The 24,308-nt window shown below is 50.6% G+C and overlaps 1 protein-coding gene across 3 annotated transcripts in view; it reads left to right on the top strand.

Annotated features, from left to right (window-relative positions):
- The window catches only part of LOC119436385 (SUN domain-containing ossification factor-like), a 129,004-nt gene that overhangs the window by 11,242 nt on the left and 93,454 nt on the right, over positions 1–24,308 (top strand). The window contains exon 1 of one of the 3 annotated variants that reach the window (XM_049657402.1): positions 21,297–21,544. The exons of 1 other annotated variant lie outside the window; for it this stretch is intronic. In XM_049657402.1, the coding sequence (XP_049513359.1) occupies positions 21,354–21,544 (191 nt within the window). In that variant the 5' untranslated portion in view covers positions 21,297–21,353. Of the gene's footprint in view, positions 1–21,296; positions 21,545–24,308 lie in introns of those variants that run through there. One more of the 3 variants, XM_049657395.1, reaches the window with a different exon arrangement.

Here is a 24,308-nt window from a genome sequence, read left to right on the forward strand (position 1 = left end):
ATCAGGCCTCTTATTGTGGAGAAGCAAGCTTTTGCTGAAATATTTTTGAACGTCACCTTCGAAACCGACATTATTCGCGGATACACACCCGCCGCGGAGGCTTAGCAAGGCTATGGTGTTGCACTGAAGAACGCGGGATCACATCCCTGCCGTGGCGGCCGCATTTCAATGGGGGCGGAATGCCAAAACGCCCGTGTCCCGTGCATTGGGGGCACGTTAAAGATCCCCTGGTGGTCAAAATTAATCCGGAGTCCCCCGCTACGGCGTGCCTGATAATCAAGTCGTGGTTTTGGCACGCAATATCCCAGAATTCAATTCATGGATACACAGGCGGACATATATGGGGTGCGTTTATCGACTGCCATGCGATCAGTTGCTCCCGCTTGTTGTTACAATCACCGCTTGTTGTTACAACCAGCCGCGATTTCGCCTGCCTGCTTGTGGCTTGCACGCAGTGGCGACTTTACCTGAAAATCGCGTTGGAGCTGCTGGGGCATCGCGAGTAACGCGTGTCGGCACCCTGCAGGCGGACGCGGGATGCCGTGATTTGACGAAAGCGAAAATCGATGATGAGCGGCTGGTCTCTAAAATTCTGAGCTAGGTCACGCCGCGGACGCGCCACTGGCCCACCATATCGGCTTTACCGCTTTAGTTGCCGCCTTTTTCTGGTTGCTTCGCGCCTCGTCTGTTTGTGAACACGAATTCAGCACGTGCGGCTAACTCCCGTATTTCAAAGCGTTGCTCCACTTGACACCTCACGTCGACGCAGAAAAGTAACGGCAGCATGTGCTGTTCGGCTAATTGGTTTGAGATAGGTCTATTTTCCTCCGGAAAAACGGGACGACCTAATAGACAAGACGTGGCAGCGTTACCACTCAACTGTACTAGTCACTGGGGTGCGGGGACATTCCACGGCGTATTCTGAGCAAAAGTTTTATAACCATGGTTCTGTCGAAATATACACTAGGGTGCAATGGGGCATAGCACTCTGCTCTGTTCGGTGGAGCCTAAGCGGAAGCTTCGAGTCGAGGCCCCTGTCTGAATACGTGGGCCACTGTTCCGCGGCCTCAAACAGCCGCGAGTTGAGCGAGTCGCTCGACCTTGCGAAGCGGACGCGTTCCGACAGTGACATCGGAGGCTGGCGACCAACCTGCCGCCGCGGAATTCGTATGCGTACAGACTATTTTCCCCAGACAGATAAGCGACTCGCCTATTGCTATAGTCTGGCCTGGTGTTGTTTGTGTGAAGCAGGTTGTACTGATGTAAGTACCTCGTGTGATTGACGTGCTTCCGGAGGCATTTGTCGGCCACGCGTGTGCTCAAGCTGCACCTGATTCTTTCTCTTTTCGCCCCCCCCCCCCCCTTTCTTTCTTTCCTCTTGAAGCGAATTCGGGGCTGCGAATTTTGTCTCCATTTTCTGCAACGTGCCGCCGACATTCCAGCTGCAAACTATTTCTTTGCGTCATTTCCGTGCTTCGCTGAGTCAACAATACGCAGCCCGCATCGAAATGCGACCAGTGATGCATGCGCGTACCTCGTTACTATTTCAATCCACTGTCGTGCCATATCACTGCCGAGGTTGTCTCCTGCTGCGTCTCGCGTATTGTGCGTCTACAGTTGCGCTCAGCGTAACCTGCAATGACGAGAGAGAGCGTTGCGTTTTAGGACTGCTGCGTAGCACTCAGCACCATCGAGCTCACAGAGAACCGGCAGGAAGAGACAGGCAGGAGACCGGGGCATAAGCGTGATTTGTCACTTTTTGTCACCCTTGCCTTGGTCGCTGCGCAGAGACCACAGTCGTGTGATTGCGCTCACGGAGCGCAGCTCTGCTTTATTTAGTTCTTCTTCCGTTGACTTCATGTTCACGAGGGCACAACAGTATCGAACATTTTGTTGGCGCTGATGTAAATACGATCGGTTGCGAATAACTTTGTTTTTTCCGGTGAGTGCGTTGATAGGGGGGTGCCGAAATGGCGCGCCGAGAGGTTAACGGCCTTGCCTTTCACGAAGAACACGAAAGACGTGTCATAACACCGCCAGCTTCAAAAGTGTGCCTACTAGAGACGTCGGTTGCGAGGAGCTTTGTAGTCGCAGCACCCTTTCCGGCCCCGTTCGTTGCTTTCCTTGCGATGCTTGTCTTTTATTTTCCGACCCAGCGTTCCAGCCGACATCGTTTTTCCCACACGCCCTCGGGACAAGCCTGCTGCTTCAGTCGGTGGGGTGGCGTGGTCTATGCGCGCCTGCGCGTAGCCAGCCCGGTGCACAACAATCGCTGACCCCGGGACCCCGCTAACCAATTGCCGCGTAGTTTCCATTGTCCCTCTTCTTTTGCTCTCTTCCCTTGTGCCAACGCGTCACTCCGCAGCTGTGCGCCATAAAATATGTGGGTGAGCGACCGCTCACTTTGCGTCTCATGAGGCGCAGCATGTGAAAAACATGAGCTCGGCTGGTCGCCTCCCTTGTTTTGGCTGTTGTGCGCTTATTGTGCGCTGCTGTATAAGGCCCTCTGTCCCAGGGCTGATCTTACTGTACGCAGGCGCATCCACTGGCTCGCATGTGCACCGTGCGTTATAGGAAACGTCCAATGGAATTTATTTATTTATTTATTTATTTATTTATTTATTTATTTATTTATTTATTTATTTATTTATTTATTTAAGTACCCTAAAGGCCCGTTAGGGCATTACATAGGGGGGGGGGGGATGGAAAAGGTCAAATGGACGTGCACTGTGTAGAATATAAATAATATGGCAAGCTATTAGGTAAAGTAAAATTATCAAAACGTGGCACAGATACAAAAAATTGCTAGAAAAAAAAAACGCAACGTCTTGTTTTCTGCAAAAACAGTTATATTGCCTCCTACTTTATACAATGTAGCTGTATACATCGCACAGTGTAGGTGAACAGTGCAGGCGATAGTCTGCCAACAAATCACTCACGGGCAGGATATGGAACCGTCACCTGAACTAACGCTTATTTGTGTAGAGCCAGAACTGAACCCGACCGGAAATGTGTGCCGCCACTTTGGAACTGAACTTGAACCGGAGCAGAACGATGGATTATTGTATAGGAATTACAGCTCAAATGCCAAGAGAGCGAAAGAAAGTGCTTACTGACTCGCCGCGGTAGCCCAGTGCCCTGGCGTTGTGCTGCTAAGCCCGAAGGCGCGGGATCAAATCCCGGCTGTGCCGGTCGCATTTCCATTGGGACTGAATGCAAAATTGGTCGCGTACCGTGCATTGTGTGCACGTTAAAAAACCCCTTTGGGTCAAAATTCATTCAGAGCCCCCGACTACGGCGTGCCGATCTGAAAATTTCCTAGAAAATTTTATTTGTCCCGGACAGAGTTTCGCCGTCCGAGAGAGAGAGAGAGAGAGAGAGAGAATATATTTTCTCCCGAGGGGGTGTTCTGCAGAGCGCCTGTGGATGGCTCCTCAGTCCAGAACTCCTGCGGCCTTTGCTGTCCGGCTGGCGCTTTCAACCAGCCAAATCTGGCCTTTCAGTTCCCAGCTGAATAGCGCATGCAGCTTCCAACTGCTCTGGCGTGGCGTTGTGTATGACGGGTACTGCCTATACATTTTGGCATCTCCATGTTGTATGATATATACTTTGGGTTTCTCACCGCACCAGGAACAAGTGTCTGGTTACGGTTGGATGTCATCATCATCGTCAGCCTATATTTATGTCCTCTGCAGGACGAAGGCCTCTCCCTGCGATCTCCAATTACCCCTGTCTTGCGCTAGCTGCATGATTCCAACTTGCGCCTGCTAATTTCCTAACTTCATCACCCCATCTAGCTTTCTGTCGTCCTCGACTGCGCTTCCCTTCCCTTGGTATCCATTCTGTAACTCTAATGGCCCACCGGTTGTCCATCCTATACGCATTACATGGCCTGCTGCCCAGCTCCATTTTTTTCTCTCTTTATGTCAATTAGAATATCGGCTATCCCCGTTTGCTCTCTGATACACACCGCTCTCTTCCTGTCTCTTAACGTTAGACCCAACATTTTTCGTTCCATCGCTCTTTGTGCGGTTCTTAACTTGTTCTCGAGCTTCTTTGTATAACCTCAAAGTTTCTGCCCCATATGTTAGCACCGGTAGAATGCAATGGTTGTACACTTTTCTTTTCAACGACAGTGGTAAGCTCCCAGTCAGGATTTAGCAATGCCTGCCGCATGCACTCCAACCCAATTTTATTCTGTAAACTTTCTCCTCATGATCAGGGTTCCTGTGAGTAATTGACCTAGATAAGCGTACTCCGTTACAGATTTTAGAGGCTGACTGGCGATGCTGAATTCTTGTTCTCTTGCCAGACTATTGAACACTATCTTTGTCTTCTGCATATTAATATTCGACCCCACTCTTACACTTTCTCGGTTAAGGTCCTCCATCATTTGTAATTGGTCCCCATTGTTGCTGAATAGAACAATGTCATCTGCGAACCGAAGGTTGCTGAGATATTCGCCATTGATCCTCACTCTAAGCCGTCCCAGTCTAAGAGCTTGAATACTTCTTCTAAGCATGCAGTGAATAGCATTGGAGAGATTGTCTCCTTGCACGGATAGATGTATCTTTTTTAAATGAGTAGACATAGATATGAATTAGTAGCAGCCGCCAGTGTACCTACTGCTCCCTGTCTAATTTCTTGTGGGGCAGACGGGATGCCGCCCTCTGCATGGTTCCCCATAGGTACGGGTCACTGCTTCTGTTTCCCTGGGCTGTGATCTTGCTAAGCTGGCGTATGCTTGAGCTATCAGATCGGCCTGAAGGTTAACGGCAAATGCTCTCGTGCCCCGGAGCTTAAATTATCATGTCTTTCTTGACTTTCGCCCCGGCTTTTAAGATGCCGGCTGATTTTGTTGGTGAATTCACCCTACCGTCCGTGAATACCCAGCAGGCGTCCTGAGAATCCTTGTTAATGATTAGCGAATGCCCAGACACGTTGCTTTCGGCAACCGCTAGAGCGACTGTGGCCTCCTCGGCGTCAGACATGGTGCAGGTCTCCAGCGATGCGCTGACCTTCAGTCGGGAATCGATCATCGTCACCACCGCGTCCCTCCCGTTCACGTATGTACCAGCATTTACGTGGACGGTGTTCTTTCTGTTCTGGTATATCCTGGTCATGGCTTCCGCCCTGGCTCTGCGTCTGCCCTGGTGACCGATGGGATGCATGTGCCTATGGATGGGAGCCACCTTGAACGTACACCTGATCTCGTCCTGCACATCTACCGTGCGTTCGATCTCGTATGCTGTCTTGGTGTTCTAGACTCCGGAACAGTGCTCGTGCTGTCGTGGTCCGCTGTAATCTAGTCTTGAGAGTCGAACTGCGCCTCCTTGTGTTCCTCATAGGTATTTGTTATGCCGAGGTCTAGTAGCTTTGTGGTTGCCGTTCTTGTTGGCCCACCCAGCGTTGTCTTATAGGCTTTCCCGAGGATTGCCTCAACTTGTTCACCTTGCTATTGGTTTAGGTACTGGTAGGGAAAGCTGTAGGTGGCTATGCTCACTACTAGCGCTCTTACCAGCTTGAGGGTGTCTTCTTCCTTGAATCTCTTTCTTCTATTTGTGATGCGCGTTATCATTCTTATTTGGGCCACAGACCCAGATAGCAGCCTGATTGTGTATACACGATCAGGCTGCTGTAGTCAACAGCCAATGTGTAGTCAATCTAACCAGAGGGTAGACTATAGTTGGATTGACTACAAATTCCCAGGATCCTTATTGTCTGTGTTTCCGGTATGCGGACCCCGGCCGGCGTTACTGTTAGGTCTGCTTTGTGATCTTGTCTGGGCCTTCGCACCTTGAGTATTTCCAACTTTTCGGGCGAGCAGGATAGTCCCCTTGCCCTTGCGTCGCCGTCTATACAGTCGGAGGCCGCTTGCGAGTCTCTCTTCTTTGAGTCCCAGTGAGCCCTCCGTCGTCCATGCCGTTATGTCGTTGGCATACATTGCATGCCGGATGCCATCTAGTGCGTTCAGTTTCTCCGCCAGGCCAACCATGGCGATGTTGAAGAGAAGGTCCATGAACTCGGCCGTTCTCTTCAACATCGCCATTGCGGCATTCATCATCGTCCTCAACAGGACCTTTGCAGCGTGCCCTTGTTGAGCAACCTAAACTTGTCCGACCTCAGGTCCCCCATCCCTATGGTCGCAGTCCTGTCTGTTAGGAAAGCCTTGACGTAGCCGTGCATAATGGCCTGCTGAACTGAACATTCCAATGGCCATAGTGAAAATATCAAAAGGCTTGTGCTATCAAGCTTGCCACCTTTTAGTGCGTTAGTATATTCCTAAGGTACTTCACGCACTTTCCGGGGGCTATTTATCTATGTATGTTTCTAACCTATCTCCCGCCATACCTGGGTCACTGGGTAATCCATGCAGGTATGGAAGTGCTGCGCCAATTGCGCCATCTTGCGCCAAACCACCGAGCTGTGCCAACTTGCGCCGAAACACTAACTTCGAATGAAGTCGCAAAATTTTGAGGGACAACCACACAGCCATGTGTTGACTAGCATTTAGCCCTAGAAGTCCGAAGTCCAACTAAAGCATTCTGTTTCGGCGTCGGTGTCTGTTGGGTGTGGGTATGTTTGGTGGCGCGTTGTAAGTTGGCCGCAGGAAAATGAAAATCCCTTGTGCTATACAATGCATTACGAATTTTTAATATAAGTTTTACGCGTTTGCGTAATATTCGGATCAGCTAAAGATTTTGAACTGGCGCTCTTCTTACGGGGCAGTCGGGAATGAAAGCCGCGCTCTCAGCTGAATGAATAAGTCGTACGGTCTGTCGTTATACATCTTAGGGCTCGCTTGTACGCCCTATTGGTAAATCTGCGTCGATTAATGGCGAACACTATGCGTTCAGCGTTAAAATATATTTCGCACGTGCACCACGTCCGGTTACCGGGATGGTAGTGCGGCACGCTGACAAACGAGCTGCTTGCTTTCGTGAAATTTGACCAGAAATCTCCTATGGCACCCATGGTCGGCGCATCATTTTAGATATATTACTCGGAAATTGAATGCACTCACACTGTCGCATTATACCGCTGACTAGAGGTACGCGATCTCGCACAATGGGCCGTCTCAACTAAATCAGAATGAAAGACTCTGACTAAATCGATGGTCTCTCGTCGTGCACTTTGTAAAGTTTGTCACGCTTCCTCTGCTTTCGCTCGCGATCTCTGTTCGACCGACACAGTCTCGTTATTCCGTCCTCGCCAGCGTCGCATGACTTCCACGAAACAAAGCCGCTATTAATAAGTTACGATTCTAGAACTGAACCGATGGCTTCAATTCACCGCCGTTTCTGTCCGAGGGCTTCTCAAGCGCGTTATCGCTTGTGAGACATTTTATCGCGGTCTTAGGCTATATACGTTCACACTTGCAAGTGGCAAGCGGGCGGAAAGGCCAAAGCGGCCGGAAAATCTTTTCCGCGCATGTCCAAGTTCACATTTGTTTTGCTACCGCCGCGGCCGCTGCTGCCGTTTTCGCCCACATCCATGCGTACGTTTGTCGGCGTGGTGGCGCTTATTATCGCACCATTTCGAGCATTCGAGCGGTATGTTCATTCATTGACCCATCCGTCATCAAAAGCGATCATTTTGCGCAACTTCGCGTGTCATCTGCGACCTTGGTAAATTCCTAGTTGGCGTTCCGTAATTCTCCTCACACGGGCACGGTAGCAGTCACAGGTTGGTGCCTACAGGCGTGATTATATTTCTTTAATAGCTTTTATTTACTAGTTGTAATAACGTGTCATCATTTCGTATGAAATGGCCTCCAGGACGCCAAAGCGGCAACGAGAACTCAAAAGCCCAAACCCGGGCTCGTTCTTGTGTTGGGGCTTGCCGAGGCCTGCGCGTCCTAAGCGAGACCTCTCCGGCCTCGGCGGCCCCAACACACGGACCGCCCTGCTTCCATCTTTGATCGCCCCGCAGCCCCCTATAGGGTGCCCTGGAGATCCGGCGCCGCCTGCTTTATTATAATCTCAGGTGTACTCCTGAGGCCATCTCAGGTGTACTCCGTTTGACGGTTACATGTGCGCTCTTGGAGCAGTACTGGGGGGGAAAAAGAAAAAAGCTATCGTCGCGACGAGAAAAGCACCCCGCAACGAAAAAAGCGCCCCCGACTTCTGCAACATACCGCTCCCGTGCGAGAATTACGGAGCGCCAACGAGGAATCTGCCCAACTTTTGTTTGCCATGGAAGTGGGAGAAGCAATGGTTTTTATACTTCTACCTACTTGTTTTCTAGAAATGGACAATGAATAAACGAAAGAAGCGGACACCTCGGAAGCGGCGGTGGTGGGTTCGCCCGGCTTTGGGTCACGCCAAGGCTGTTGCCGCACCTCCGGTCGCGCGACGTTGAATACTATCGCGAGTATGGTACGTTTTAGTACAACTCTTGTCGTAGAGCAAGGGGTGGTTCTTGATCGCGTTGATCAGCATTGCAGCCTACACTTTTGGTGCCATGTTCAATTTTATGACCGGCTGTTTACATGCTTGTGCATCTTCCGGTCGAGCGGAACGACTTTCCGCTGCATTTCCGCTTCGCCAGTGCGAAAAAATCGGTCCGAGACCGTTTTGGCTCGCCGCCTGGTTTTCCGCCCATTTTGCTGCCTAGGCGGGCGGATTTTTCGAAGTTTTTGCAGCTTCCGCCTGCTTCGAGACCAAGTGTGAACGTGTCATCAACAGCGCAGCTGTTGAAACGAATCGCACAATGTCCGATATAGTTCGTATGTTCGGATATCCGACCCTCCTTTTAGATCTTTTAGTCTGCACATATGTTAGGATTAGAGATTACAGTCGTGGGGTGGTAGTAGTGGTCAATCTTGATGGCCTCATCAATGTTGGCCACTAGAGCTCCTTAGAGTTGCTCCATGTAATTGGACCTTGGAGCATCTTGTTACTACTGTGTGTGCGTGTGCACAATGTATGAATGCGTCATATGTCACCCCCGTCATCTGAAGTGGCACGCTTCAGTGGCAGGTATTTTCCTCCAGCATCTAGTAATGAATGTTCCTCTCTTTCTCTCTGAACTGGTCGCATTGAAAGGTAACGTAATAATATCTTTTTTTTCTTTTTCCTTTTTTTTTTTTTTTTTTTGTAGCGCTCTTGAATAGTTGCAGCTTATAGCGTAATTATACGGTGTCGTCATGTATCCAACAAAAGAAATAAAAACGAGACTGAAATTTTGTCAGTGTCTTTCAAGGAATGACTGACTTGATGTCGCGTAGGCTCACATAGTAATTAGAATGTTGATTAGTTGAATTTTGTCTACTCGTATGGAGTAATATGATAGCTGTAACTTCGTGTGCTATTTTGGCCGCCTCTTTATATACTCGTATAACAAAACTGAAAATGCAAACCCATCGCGGTAGATCAGTGGATATGGCGTTCTGCTGCTGAGCACGAGGTCGCGGGTTCGATTCCTTTGATGCGGCGGCCGCATTTGTTTTGGAAGCGAAATGCTAAAACGCTCGCGCACTTAGATGTAGGTGCGCCCTAATGAACCTCTGGTGATAAAAATTAATTCAAACCCCGCCACTACGGCATCTCTCATAGCCCCGGTGTTGCTTTGGGAACCCCGCGCACCGATCGATTAAAATGCAGGTTCAGTGTGTCTGTCACTGTTATAGTCTGTAAATGTGGCAGGATTGAAGTCTTGTCGTTAGTGGTGGTAGTGGTGGTCAACCTTGATGACGAAACCTCTCCAGGTCTAGAAGGCTTCAATTTTGTCCCGTGTATTTTCGCATGTTCTATTATTTCTTGGTCTTTAGAACAGAGGGCGTTCCTTTCCACTCGCCCTTTTTTACCCTGGCACCATTGTGCCGTGTAAGAAGAGCGAAAGAGCGAGAGAAACGAATCAAGAACGAAGCCGAGTTAGAATGCGTGTGCTGAGCTTCTCGTGGTATGCGGCAAGACGTTGATTCTCTGCCAAAAGAACATCGTAAACAAGGGCGCGGCAAATCGATGATACGCGGCGTATTGATGAGCGCATATGGCGACGGATCTGCGGCCGTGAGGTGGGTGCGTGATGTAGGGCTCATATGCGCCGTTCGTCGCGCAGGCCGACCTTGTACAAGTCTGTGCACTGTTGTACGCCACATGTGTGCGCCGCGTGGGCGCAGCTCAGCAGGGATGATGTTGACTATAGAAAAAGCTCTGTTTCATTCCCTCCCTCCCCCCTCACTCTGTGTGCATTTGAGCAGCAGTTATTTTGGCGAAGTTGCGCTTAGCTTTTCCCCGTTTTTTGTTATCCTGTCGCGTCCGTGTTGACGCAAAACGGGTACATTTGACGCGTAACTGAAAGAAAACAGTATCCGCTCGGCGTTTTTGACGTCGGAGTCGAAACAGTGTGAAAGAACGGGACAAAGAAAAAACACGGACGACAAAGCGCTGCACACGATTGGCACAAAAGGACAGCCGTGGCCTAGTGCATAGAGCGCCCGCCTCGGCTGCATGCGGGTTCGATTCCCACCGCCGCCGGGCACCCACTGGTCCAAATGGGCACAAGCATATACCCCGGCCTGGCGTTCGGTTTCCTGCAGGGGGGATACGCTTGGGAATAGAGCCTGCGCCCTAAATTCCCGTCGAAAGTGTCGTGAGCACAGAAAAAATTAGTGATGTTTGGGCTGCTAGCTCCCATGGCGGCCATTTCCCGCCCCTGGCACCTAATAAGGTGGGGATGCCTTCGGGTTGAGCACAAACACCCCTTCCCAAGCGTTGAGGCCCCATAATGACCGAGCACCAGGCCGGGAGCGCGCTTGTACCTAATTTACCGGTATAGGTACCCGGCGGCAGCACTTGCCTCCCACAGCCGCGGCGGATGCTACAAGGCCGTCTGTAGTTGGACAAGAGGGCCCAGAGACAACTCCTGAAATCTCTATTGGACATTCTTTCGAGATTTGAACCTCCACGAGAGCCGAGCACCAGGCCAGAGAACACCTCTACCAATTAGAAAAAAAAAAAAAAAAAACGGTGGGTTTCCGGCGGCACCGGGATTTAAGCTCGGTACCTCCCGCATATGAGGCGGATGCTCTACCGCTACGTCACCGCTGCGGTGCGAAAGAAGCCAGAAATCGAAGGTATGCGGGGTGACCATCTTTAAGTTTTGTGGAATTTTAAAAAATCGCCTGTTGCAGATAACATAATTCTAGTCCTTGAGCTAGATTATTCAGAGAGGCGGACATTATTTGCATGCCTGCGTTCTAAGTGCGCCTCGGTAAGTCCAAATAAAACGCGCCAAGCGTCTCAACGCGCTCGCTTTCCCGCGCGGAGTTCATAAACTCAAAGGACCGCCCAGCGGCGTTCAATTGGCTTTCGCGTTCACAACAATTTTTTTCTTCTCTCACGGAGATCATTCGAAAAATGAACGTATAGTCGGCGAGTATTTACGTGGCACTCTCCAAGTATATGCACGGTATCACTGTTGCTGACAGCAGTTGGGTGATTTCGATCGGCGAAGTCTGGATAGTTGAAGACCGTGTACTCTCCCCGGCGGAACGACTGCATGGACCTTTTCAACGAGAGCGCCCTGGGCGTCGCCATAATGCCCTCTGGGCTATGGTAATTGCGCGTGAACCCCCGCGCAAAAGCATTGCCGAAGCTGCCGCGCGTGCCTTTGTACTCCCGCGTCACAGTCCAGAGAGGAGGCTCTCGCTATATCCGATGGAAACCTTTATATACTTGCTCAACTTGCGTCGTGGTGGAAAATCTTCCGCGTCACGCGGCTCTCCGGAGTCGTTACGTGGAGCGCCCGTTGATCGACGGTATTTTCGTCGAGTGACCGGTGCTCGACAGTAACAGAGCTCTAACGGAAGCTAATGGTGTTTCGCGTCACCGCTCGGTGCGACGTACGTGTTCTCTCTTTGTCACCAAAGCAGGAAGTGGGACCAATCCGGAAGGTAACCGTTGCCTCCTCTGACCATTTTCTTTCTTTCTTTCTTTCTTTCTTTCTTTCTTTCTTTCTTTCTTTCTTTCTTTCTTCTTTCTTTTTTATATTTTTGTTTGTTACTTCCGCGTTCGTCTATTCCTCTGTATACACAGCCTGCCCTCCCATTTATGTGCAGTTAATTAGCAACAACAGTCACCGTATACGTAAGCACGCAGCTGGCCTGGTGTTTTCAGTAAAAGTTAACGTTCACTGTTAACGGGCAGCGACCAAGGTATACGTTACGTACCTGTTGCTATAGGCCCCTTGGCAGGGTGACAGTGCATTCTAATTGCCGGTTCCATACATACTAATAGCATCGGAAGTGCCACAGAGACACGCCAGACATATCCCCTCCCTCCTCCCCAACTCTCCTTTTCTTCTTTTTTTTTTATTTACCCCACACTTTGACCTTTTTGTTATGTTCAGGTTATTTATTTCGTTATTGAATTTGCAGTGCGCAAATGGTACAGGCGGACTCTCCAACCCTCTGTAAATTTTTTTTTCATTGATTTTGGCACCTTTCGCGCTGTACACTTTTTTTGCAAGAAACGTTTTCAGGCGCCTTCTTTGTGACTGCACGCACTGCCGCAGCTCGAGAACTGCATAGTAGAGAAACGCATATCCTTGCGAGTACTGTTTGCACCAAAATCTTAAGGAACAGGGTTGTTGTGAGAAGACAGCGACTATCCGCGGTGCGTCTTGGTGGGCGCGCTGTCCGTGCAGTTGTATGCACTTCCAATGCGTACCGCATGTTTTAGTGCCACGTGAAAATCCGTTTCTTTTATTGCGATAGCAATTATATGGACCCTCAAAAGCAGATTTCTGCCGTCGGCGTCGCCGTCGCCGTCGCCGTGAGGTTCCGTATGACGTCAATGGAGATGAAATCGTCGCCGCGTGCCGAACGCTGTATGTGCTAGTGAAAGGGCGCGAGGGACGCGCGCTTTCACGGGGAGTGAACGCACGGCGGAGAACAAACGCGCGTTCTGCGCCGTGCTCCTTAAGGGCTGCAGAAGTAGGCGTCTATTTCCTTCTTTACAATCACCATATAGTAGTAGTAGTGATTTTATTGAAGAAGAAAGTGACGCTTATTTCTGCTGCCCAATAGGGAGCACGGCGCAGCGTCACGGGAAGGGGAAAAAGGAGATAAAGATGTTGAAAGGAAGGGAAGAGAAGAAGAAGCAGCAAGAGTCTCATCCGATCATGGAGGAGGCTGGTGATGGAGGCGATGGCCTGCTAGGGACGAGCGCTTAGCGATGGGCGGAGATTCCGTTCAGTTCCACAAACTCCAAAAGGCTGTGGAGAGCTCGGAGGTGGGGAGGCGACGGGAACAGGAGGTCGCTGGTTGTCGCAGCAGGTAGACCCTGTTGTCTGTAGGCAGTGATGACCCTTGAGCGGTCCTGTGCCAGCGCTGGGCATGCACAGAGAAGGTGCTCGAGGGTCTCGGGGTCGCCACAACGTTCGCAGGCCGGTGATGTGGAGCGTCCCTTGGCGTGCAGCCGCGCCGCCGTCCAGACACAGCCAGTGCGCAGTCGAAGCAACGTTGCGCGTTCCCTCCTGGTAAGGCCACACTCTGGAAGTGGCCTGGGACCGTTGCCATTTGCCACTCTGGCATCCGGGTGGACGATTGTGAGCAGTTTTTTCAGGCGCTGCCTTGAAAAATCTGAGGAAGCGACTGCTCGTGTGAGCGGCACTTCAGGATGGTGGGCGGTTTTGGCGAGGGTATCCGCTGCCTCATTACCGGCTATTCCAACATGAGAAGGCAGCCAATGAAATGAGATGGTGACCCCCGCGGCAGCCAATGCCGAGAACTTCGAGCTGAGCAGGGCCCCCGTAAGCCCTGATCGGCGGTGGTTGATTAGGCTCTGGAGCGCTGGCTTCGAGTCGCAGAGCACTGCCACCGGTTGCCCAGGAGGGTCCTCAGCCAGGACATCGGCGGCTAGGTGGAGCCCCGCTAGTTCTGCCGCGGTGGAGCTCGCGGAAAAGGGGATCCAACATTGTCTGTGGACCGCCCTAGCCGGGATGGTGCAGGCTGCAGCGGCCGATCCGTTCGCCAGGACTGATCCATCTGTGTAGACCAGCAGACTTCCTTCCAGATCCTCGTGGAGTTTACAGGCAGCAGCCTGTTGCAGTGCTGCAGCTGGTGTCTGTCGTTTATGCGCTCCACTGAGCGAGAGGTGGACGTCCGCTGGTCGATGGTGTGGTGGAGGCAGCACGATTGTCACAGGAGGGTCCGTGATCATCTGCTCGTACAGCTGGCACAGACCTCCCATCCGTGAGGACGGCTGGCTGTGGAGCAAACGCGCCTTCTTCCGACGCGCGAAAGGCCGTGGGGGAGGGGGGGGGGAGGGGGAGGGAAGGGAGGCGACGTTTAGCTGCGGCACCAAGTGCCTATTTAAATCAGAGGCTCCGGCAACAGTCACCAACGCTGCACGCATTTTGAGCGAACGCGGGCAAAACGCCGACGGCGTCGACAACAGTTCTGCGTGTTGCCGGTGCTGCTGCATGTCCAAGTTTATACAGCTGATAAAGCTACTATCATTACTCCGTATAGCTCTCTACAAATTTGCTATCGCAATTGATGCTTCGCCTTTCAGGTGAAACTGCGACAACTTTTTACTCCTTTTCTTCTTTCTTGCACTTTTGGTATAGTACGCTTCTTGTTCTGATAGTCCGTACAAAGTTGCTGTTGGAGAAAGGCAGCGCTAAATAAATAATTAAAAAGTAAGCGTAATTATGTAGACGCGCGCTAAGCACATGCATTTATTGGGGCCTGTCATTTACGTGCTTTTTACGATCCTGTTTTCTGCATGGGAAATTTGCTTAACATTCCGCGCCCCCTGAACTTTTGCGGTCGATCATAACTTATAACGCCGCATTAATTCTGTCATTAGAGAATGTTATTTCTATTTCGCCTGTACGAATAAACACCAAATGACTATCTGAACTGTGCACGTCTTGCGTATACGTTTGAATGCTGGTAAATTATTTAGAGTCCTTTATGTATCGGCCGACGAAGATAACGTTAAGTTTGAAGCTCTCCATCTGGCGAAAAGGCCTAAAGTGTCCACTGAGGCCTATGTGTTGAGATAAGGAACATGCGGTTTTGCGTACTGCGTCGTTTACGCATCGTCTGTCGTGTATTCAAGTCTATAGGTACTGAGCGGGCCAGCGCACACGTTAGTGTTTATCGGCATGTGGTCCGACTCGCCAGAACTACAACTTCCTGTGGTGTGGGGGTTGCGTTGGGGTATTCGCCACATACTTGGCACGCTGGTTTTCCACCTATGTTCTCTCTTTTGTTGGATAGCATCGTTGGGTCTGAGAGAGGACGCGCAACCTGGACTGGAAGGAGAGTCGCGCGGGTGTTGGGGGGGGGGGGGGGGGGGGGGGGCGTTACGAGCGTACCGCGTAAAAAGCGGGATTGGGCGTATCTTCTTTCGGCGACCCACTCCTCGCCGTCTTCGCGCAATAGACGTTTACTATGAAACTAATAGCAAATGTTCACGCACACGACATAAATTTTTTAATTCATATTGTGCCTTAATATCAGCCGGAACGGTCTCTTTCTCAGCTTTATGATTTTTTGTCCGAGCAGCTCGCCTCGTACCGCGGAAACAGCATCATCGTGATATGATATATAAAGGTGCCGATAAGAGATGATATTGGGTAAGATGCGTAATACCTAATGACATAGCGGGTAACGTGAGTTCTGCAGCATTAAATGAGTGAGAAGAAGAGGGGCAACCGAGGGGCTCCATTTTTGCTAGTTACAGCTGTGTGAAGCAAATAACCATGGAAAGCTTAGGTAAATGAACTTTATTATTATTATTATTATTATTATTGTTGTTATTATTATTATTATTATTATTATTATTATTATTATTATTATTGAAATATAGAAGTATACATAAGGAAAATTAAAGTGGACGAAAAGACTACTTGCCGCAGGCGCGGGAGCTGAACCCACATATTTCGCATTGCTCGTGACGTGCTTTACCATTAAGGTACCCCGACGTCCGTCCTCCCGTCAGCTTTCTCGGGTATTTGTGTATGTGTGTAGAAGATTGGCCCTAGGAGTGTTAGCCAGCGCCGCTCACGGCCACGGCGACGGACACAGCATTAAAGGAGGAGCCGCAGTCATTATAATAAAGCTTGCGGAGACGTGGGCTACCGGCCTTAGCCATGACTCCCAAGAATGACACCGAGATCATTTAGAACAGCCGAGGTTTAGTAGCTTTTCCGGAGAGGCGCTCTTGCCAGCTGACCGGTGTGAGCGCACTCGACACGGCTCGAACGTAACCACGCACTGTGCGCCACTGGCGGTTTGGCGAGCTTAAATAAGAAGCCTTTAAGAAAATGTATATCATAGAATGTGTCTATTTGTTGTCAAGGAGAAGTAAACGTTCTTTAATACATCGAATATCGAACAAGCAAACGAGCAAGGACAGTGTCCCAGGACTGTCGAGAAAGAGAAAATATTGTCAAATCAACTGTGCGGAAGCCCGCGAGGTGCAGGAAAGTTCAGGTAAGGGAAAATTGTCATCCACTTAACTGCAGCATGAAGCTACAAAGGTAACATATACGGGTTTCTCAGACCGCTTTGCAGTCGAAAAAAAGAAATTCCAGACCAGGACAAATTTTTCTTCAACTGCAAAGCTTTCTTTCTGAGAAACCCGGACGGGCGTTCTTCGGGTGGATGACACTTTTACGTGTGTGTGTGTGTGTGTGTGTGTGTGTGTGTGTGTGTGTGTGTGTGTGTGTGTGTGTGTGTGTGTGTGTGTGTGTGTGTGTGTGTGTGTGTGTGTGTGTGTGTGTGTGTGTGTGTGTGTGTGTGTGTGTGTGTGTGTGTGTGTGTGTCGTTCGTTCGTTCGTTCGTTCGTCCTCTATAGAAGGTCAGAAATAGCCGAGAACACGCTTCGCATGTTTGAGATGGAATGAGCCCAAAGTGCACGTCTCGAAGCGGTACGACCTGGTTTTGGCTCGTAAAACCCCAGAATTAAATTCAATTCGAACTAGTACGCTGAGCTGCCATTCATGTGTGTCTGATGCATGACAGTAAACTCTGCTTTCCGCATTCGTGAAAATGTCAGCGTCCTGTGCAGCTCTGTTCAGGAAACGGGCAATCGCTGTCGATTGATTTATTCATTGATGGAATTTCACGTGCATCCAAAGCACGGTACACGAACGTCCTTACATTCTGCTCCCACCGAAACGCGTCTGCAGCGATGAGTCACCGCGACGTGTCCTCTCGCTGTGTGGCGACCCGGTGTGTGCCGGTTCGTTCGGAGCGATAAGAATGGCGCGTGCCGCCGCTTTCGAGTGTCACAAGTGGTGTGGTTCTCGTCATGTCGCGATAAGCATTACAAGACCGTTATGCGGACTGCGAAAGTTCCGCCGAGAGACGAGTGCGCTAATGGTAACCAGCCTCCGAGTAGTGCTACCCTAGGTTTCGGTGACGCTTAACGCAGAAACTGCTTTCGTCGAATGTCGTTTTGTCAAAGAAATACCTGTCTCGTCGAGCGCTACATTGAAGCACCACTTAGAAGCCAGTTAGTTTTCCAGGGGCGCTGAGAGAGGTATTAGACAAACCGTTATTTGCTTTAGGCGCTGTTCTGGTACTATAGCTTTACTACCGAGCACACAGTACGGTTATGAGAATTCACTAGAAAATTGGACTCGCCCCTTACATCGAATGAAGGTCGCTGAGATGCTAGCTTCCTCTCTCGTTGTGTGCCAGTGCGGATGTTGCGCGTCGTGTGCCACGAGTCTCGCGCCGCGACTGTAAGTGCAGCTTTGTTTTTCAGCTTACCGTGTCGTTTTGTTGCAGCCTATAATATGCCTCCGTGGTAAGGTGGAAGTGTCGTCTCTAAGCTCTTTCACGTACGTGCATGCGGGCAATTCCAGAAATAGTCGTTTTGATCAGCGCTCCGTTCGAGATCGCGTCTCTCTCTCTCTCTCTCTCTCGTCCTTATCGACACTTAGCGTGATGAACCCTGAAGACGCGCATCCTCTTCCGCACCTAGTCTGCGTCGTGGCGACCCCGCTGTTCGCCGTTGCTTGCACCGTTTATGCAACCGCGGGTTACGCGTCTCCGGGGGAGTTGCGTTGCAAGCGCGCTACTTGGCGAACCTCGGCTGCCGCGGTTTCTCAGGAAGTCGCGCTCCGGGTTTAGCCTAGGACGAGGGGTGCTAGTTGTTCAGCCGCCCCGCGGGCCGCTATTTTCGGTCATACTTGTGCGCGCCGCCGCCGGCCACGTTGTTCGAGCCAGCGCGGCATCGTGGCGTCTTCTGGGATACGGTTGACCTTCACGCTCCGCCGACGCGTCGTGACGCGAGGGTTGGATTTGGCCCTTCCGCGTCGGAGGGGGGCGAGGGGACCCAGACGCTGCTCGTAGGCCCTTTTGCGGCACCCGAGCATGCCATTCGCAACTGTCGCCGCGGTCTCGCGGCACAATACACCCTGCGACGAGGAAACCTCCGCTTGCGACGCTATTGTCGACTATATACTTACGTTCTCCCATGCATTGCTCTGGCGCCACTGTTGGCCTCCCCTCCTCTTTCTCGTTTGCGCGTGGTACATTTGCAAGGGGCCACTTTCTCTTATCGGGCATAACTCGTGTGCTGTGCATTGCACATCACTTGTTCTGTGGGTTCACAATAAGCAGCGGTGCGCCTTAGCTACTGCTTCAGGTACAAATGAAATACGTCGCAGTCTGTCCTGTTTAGGTGACTACTTAGTTTGAGCACGAATAATACGTAAGTTAATCGGTATAATTTAAACGCAGAGTAATGTTTTTGTTTGATTTATTTATTTCGTATCTTTTGTTCATTGTAAATGCTCTCTCGGAAAAAAAAACCGGCATAAATCTAACCCTGTCTGTAGCGCGACCTTCTATACATGTGGGTCATTTGACCAGTTTGCGCCAGTTTGTAGACGTTAGTGACAGTATGTGCAACGCAAAAGTGAAATTGCTCATCTATAGCTCCACTATATAGCTCATATATATGAAGTTCCCAACTATATTATATAGCTCAGTTGTACCGCTGCGCTTGTGCGCACTCTCGTTTTTAAGCTAAGAGGATAAAAGGAGAATTCCTGCACTAGACGCTTGAGACGCCGTGCCCGATATCACTGGAGCCAGGGGAGGCCGACGGCCGCCGCTCTGAAGCCTCGTGTCTAAGGAGCCAGCCACACATCGCGCGGAGTGCAGGGAAGCCTTTGGCGCTTCGCGTGCTTTGTTTTGTTTGCCTCTCAACGGCGAGTCAGCGCCGGTGCATGGCGCGGCGTGTGGCTGCGTCGGCGACCTTGCCCGGCGGCGGCCGCCGTCGCGTCGCCCCTTGCTTCTTTGCGTGAGCGTGTGCCTCAGCCGCCGCTAACAACGTTTACGGCGTGTTCGTTCCGGCGTGCACGACTGTGCCAGCGGGCAAACACGATAGGGACTGGGCGCATCCTGGCGTGGCGCCGCGTAGTGGGTACTTGCTGGTCGATGGAAGCTCCGCCGAGCTTATGTGGCCTGCTTTGCCTATGTCAAGCGGCGCAAAGGGTGTACTCTTCGAAATCCGCCAACGACACTTTAAATCGCGTTGCACTCATCGCATATAGGTGCTGTACGTCCACCATGGCGGTCGTTGAGATGATCGCGACCCCGCCGGAACGTGCACGTTTGGAGAAGAGCGGAATTCTTTGGACTGCAGCTCTCTTCCGATTTCTGTTCTTGCGTAGGCAGAGAAGCGATAAGATTCAGTCAGAATTGAAGAAATCTTGCGTTTATGAAGCACCCGAATTAAGCACATAACGCGTGTAATTGTAGATACAGCAAACGCAGTAGCCTGTCGCGTCGTTAGCACGAAATCATTGATGGGAGTTTGTCACAAAGCATGAAATTGATCATGCAAACGGCTGAGTAAAGTGAGAAAAATTCTCAGAGACGCGCTTAATCGTGTTTTTGCTGCACAGTGTACTTCACAGCGTAGCGTTTAATTCACTTCAGTGTCGGTCGAGGGCTGTCAAATTCGGCATGTTTTGCAGCAGTGTATTAGGAGTTACGGAGTGAAGATGATAAGAGCGAAGTGTAGTTAGCGCTTGTGTAAGCAAAACAGAGTGAACGAATTGAGTTTTGTACTTTGCAACCCAACAGGAAGAGAGACTCTGGGGGCATATATGCTTACCGACGATGTACTTTAATTGCGTTCCCTTGATCAGGAAACATCAGAAGAGTGAAAGAACGAGAGAGAAAAGACACACGAGTCTTCATCGCACTTTTACATGCACTAATCCAGGTTCAGCATATGTGAAGTCGGGTATGCAAGTGTGTCGCCTTCAGGTACTGAAGGCGACACACTTTCTGGGCTGATGATTGCACACAATTGCTTTCTGGGCTGATGATCTGTGAGGCCAGGCTCCATGCAAGACCTTTGCTTCTGTAAATGGCATGTCGTCCAGTATATTCAAGGCACACTGAGGTGTCTGGCGTTGTTTATCGATGCTAGAACAGTGGCACAGAAGGTGATCGATGGTATCTTCAAACTTGCGCTAGGCGCACATGGGTGAGTCCGCCATTCCACTGCGATAGTTGTAGCAGTTTGTGAACGCTACTCCTACCCATAGACGACACAGCAGTGTTGCGTCACGTCGGGAAATGTTTGTTGGTAATTGCAGTTTCACTGATGGGTCGAGGCTGTATAATCGTCGATTAGAGCTATGCCATTGACTCAATGTGGTGGTACGCACGAGATTGCGAGCTCTCTTGCTGCATCTACTCTCGATACAACTTACACGATAGAACTTACTAGTCTGTACCGGACACGCACGCACGCACGCACAAACAAACAACAAGAGCAATGCAAACAGTTCGAGGTGGATGAAATATGCGCTTTGTACATAGCAGCATCATTCCTTGAGTCATGTTGTCTTGTTTTTGCTTGCGCATTAGAGGTTCTCCTGGGATAAACAGGGCTGCACACGCCCGCAGGCTTTGTGCGGGGAAGAGCGTCTATAGGCAACGGCGGACGGTCGCGGCTGCTGCGGCCGATAACGACGCTTGCGGGCCTTTGATCGTCCGAGGTGGCCAAACAACGAGGAACGTGAGGGGACGAAACTCGCATTGCGTCGCCACATATGTCGCGAAACAAAGGCGGGGGAGAAAAAGGACGAGACCCGTGTTATGCCGCGGGGCCATTGTTTTTGTTGGTACCGCGCTGCTCTTCAGATGCGCTATAGACTCCGATAAAAATGCGGGCAAACAAAACGCTTAGTTTGCTCAGAGGGAAGAGGACTGGAAAGAGAGCGCTGTAATAGTAAAGCCGAAGGCGGCCCAATCGTGTTGTTGTGACGACAGACGCGTGCGCATTGCAAGTTAGGTCGGTGCCGTATACGGACAGCTGCGTCCGGACCCAGAAGTCTGCGCTGATTCGGTGTGTGCATACATGTCGCGCTGCTGGCCCGCGAGCGCCGTGCGCCAGCTGCGGTTTTGCTTCGTGCTGTGCGCGGTGTGCCTGCTTGCACTGCCCCGGGCCGTTCTCGAACCACTTGCACGGTGGGACGCTGCCCGGAGGCGGTCTTCTGCATCACGCTTTGATTGGCTGCCACGCTCGTCGCGACCTGTGGCCAAAGCGGGGTGAGTTTCTATTTCACGAGCAGAAGAACTTTCTCAGGGCGGTTGTGGAAAAGTATAGTAGCTGTGTAGTAGTATAGTACACGCGGCGGTATCGCTGCTCGGCTCGTGGGCTCTATCACGCCGCACACCGCGGCCGCATTTCGATGGGGGGTGAAATGCTAAATCATCTGTGTAACGTGCAAATTGGGGGTACGCTAATGAACCCCAGGTGGTCAAAATTAATCCGCCGTCCACCCACTATACGGCGTGCCTCATTATCATATCGTGGTTTTGGCAAGCAAAACCCAAAAATTTAATATGAATGCATTCTGGGGGGTTTTTACGTGATTTGATTATCAGGCACGCCGTAGTTGGGGGCTCCGGAATAATTTCAAACACCAGGGGATCTTTAATGTGCCCCCAATGCACGGTACACGGGCGATATTGCGTTTCGCCCCCCATCGAAATGCGGCCGCCGCGGCCGGGATTTGATCCCGCGACCTCGTGCTCAGCAGCGCAACGCCATAGCCGCTAAGCCACCTCGGCGGGTAAAAATTTAATATATGAGTAGTAGTATAGTTGTTTATGGAGTATTGTTTGATAGCGTTTAACGTCTTGAAGTAACACAGGGTTTTGAAAGACATCTTGGGGAGGGGAGGGCGGGGGGGGTCATGCGGCCTTCGCGGTCGGGAATCGAACTCGCGACCCTTGTGCTATAGTGAGTATAGTAGTAGAAGAGGTAGTACTAGTAATAATAAAAGAAATAATAATGATAGTAATGATATAATACTAATTATAGTAATAATAAATGTCAGTTGCTATCTGAATATACATCTGGCAACTAGGTACCTTAAGGGAAAAGGTGTCACGTTCGCTCCTATCACATATATATATATATATATATATATATATATATATATACGTGCATCTATCACCGATCTTAATTGTCGCGCTCTTCGTATTGTCACAGCTGCCTTGCGTTATCGCGATGTTCTCAATTGGTCGTCCGAGCGCGACCTTGATTTCTGGGGCGGCTAGCGCGGTCTCTGGGGCGACGCCGTATAATGACCGCGCGAAAGAAGCCCCCCTGTAGTAGATGCGTCCGCTGATTAAGTGTCTTCGACCTCGAAGCCTTGTGATGAAAAAAGCAGCCTGGTGTTTACAAAGCCCGCAAGCGCTGTGTGCCATCGCTTGTCTGGTTTAGGCCCCTCGCCCTATATTCATGCGCTGCACTGTCAAGTCGAACGCTTAGAGCTATTCTTTGACTTTTGTGATTCACTCGTATCGTATAATTTATGTCTGTGGACCTTAAAGTAGCACTGCATGAATAAAAAGCCGGTTGGAGTGGTATGGCAGCGCTGACGTGAGCATGATCTGGTTACGTAGACGGCACACGTGCGAAACACAGTGGGTTTTGCGTGTGTACACGTTCGCCTCATTCGTTTAAGAGCTCAGTGGTGTGGCAGCGTCATCTTTAACAATGGGTGCCCTTGTTTCGTTGACTGTTCGTCGATAACCCTGCGCGACCTTGCACGTGCTACCTAATGACTGCACTATAGTCGCGCTTGTGTCGCGGGCGCCACCTCATTATTAGAGTCTGATGTTAACTGGATCCACCTAAGGATGAATGAACTTTTTCGCCTTACGTCGGATTCCTAAACCTCACCGGCCTTATGTCGTAGAGGTACATAGTTTATAATACAAAGTGCAAAATTTCCTCTTCTAGCTGCAGGGAAAACTGGCTGGTAAACATCGCACAAGCGCATTTTTGCGTCGAATGGATAGATACGTTAACGGATGCGGCATACGGAGGTCGTCTCGCATGACATCGCCTTTGTTTGTGCGCCCTGGCGGCAACATTCCGCTGAGGGCGAAACTACAAAAACGCTTATGTACCGAGATTTTTGCAGTCTGTGGACCTAGCAGAGAGGCAAATGCAACATGCTTGAGAATTCCATCAAAGACGATAGGCAGTGCGCATAAAACTAATGCATGCTCGTATACATTTTTAATGCCAGTACGATATTCGATAGTGTTCCGGTTATGACATGCCATATTACTCCCGTGGAATGTACAGCGGCCTGGGAGAACGGGTACAGATGGGCCATGAAAGATCGTCCAGGACACATTTCCCACGGCCTATAGCATTTCTGACCTCTCTGTGGATGTATCCTGATGGAGCAGAACGCGCTGTTAATTCTGTCCGCTGGAATTGATGCAAATTCAAACAAGAAAATGTCAGGTGCGCACCTGGATATAGTTTGGCCATGAATAGAATGTGCGTCTGCTCGCGGCTCGAGCCATCGATTCTCTATTTAGCGCGTAATCGTGGTTGTTAAATAGGCGCCCGTAGGTCTCAATTTTTAGGCCTGAAAAAAAAAAAAAAAACTACTGTGCACTGCTGAGCCAAGGGATTGCGCACGCGCACTGTAAACACCGCTATTTAACTCGAGCCTTTCGTCCATGCTCAGTATCTACGCAAAACAATACACACGAAGTACTGCAGAAGGTTGCACTGCTTCGCGTCTTCTAAGTGCCTCGCCTCTTCGATTTTTGGCTGAAAAGCGACACCTAGCGGCACGGTCGGCGCGTGTCTTGCTTTGAATCCGTCTTCGAGCGGCGGCAGCGCTTGGCGTGCACGCAGCTTGTGATTGATTTCTCAAGGCCTCGACTCCGTGCCGCAGCGCCCGCCACGCTGCGTGCGTGTGTTCGTTCACGGCGCGCCCCATAGGTGGCGTGATGCCTGAAGAGAAGTTTACCCGCCCGGTACCTAGCCACCATAGCG

This window comes from Dermacentor silvarum, chromosome 1, assembly GCF_013339745.2.
Source record: "Dermacentor silvarum isolate Dsil-2018 chromosome 1, BIME_Dsil_1.4, whole genome shotgun sequence".
NCBI lineage: Eukaryota > Metazoa > Arthropoda > Arachnida > Ixodida > Ixodidae > Dermacentor > Dermacentor silvarum.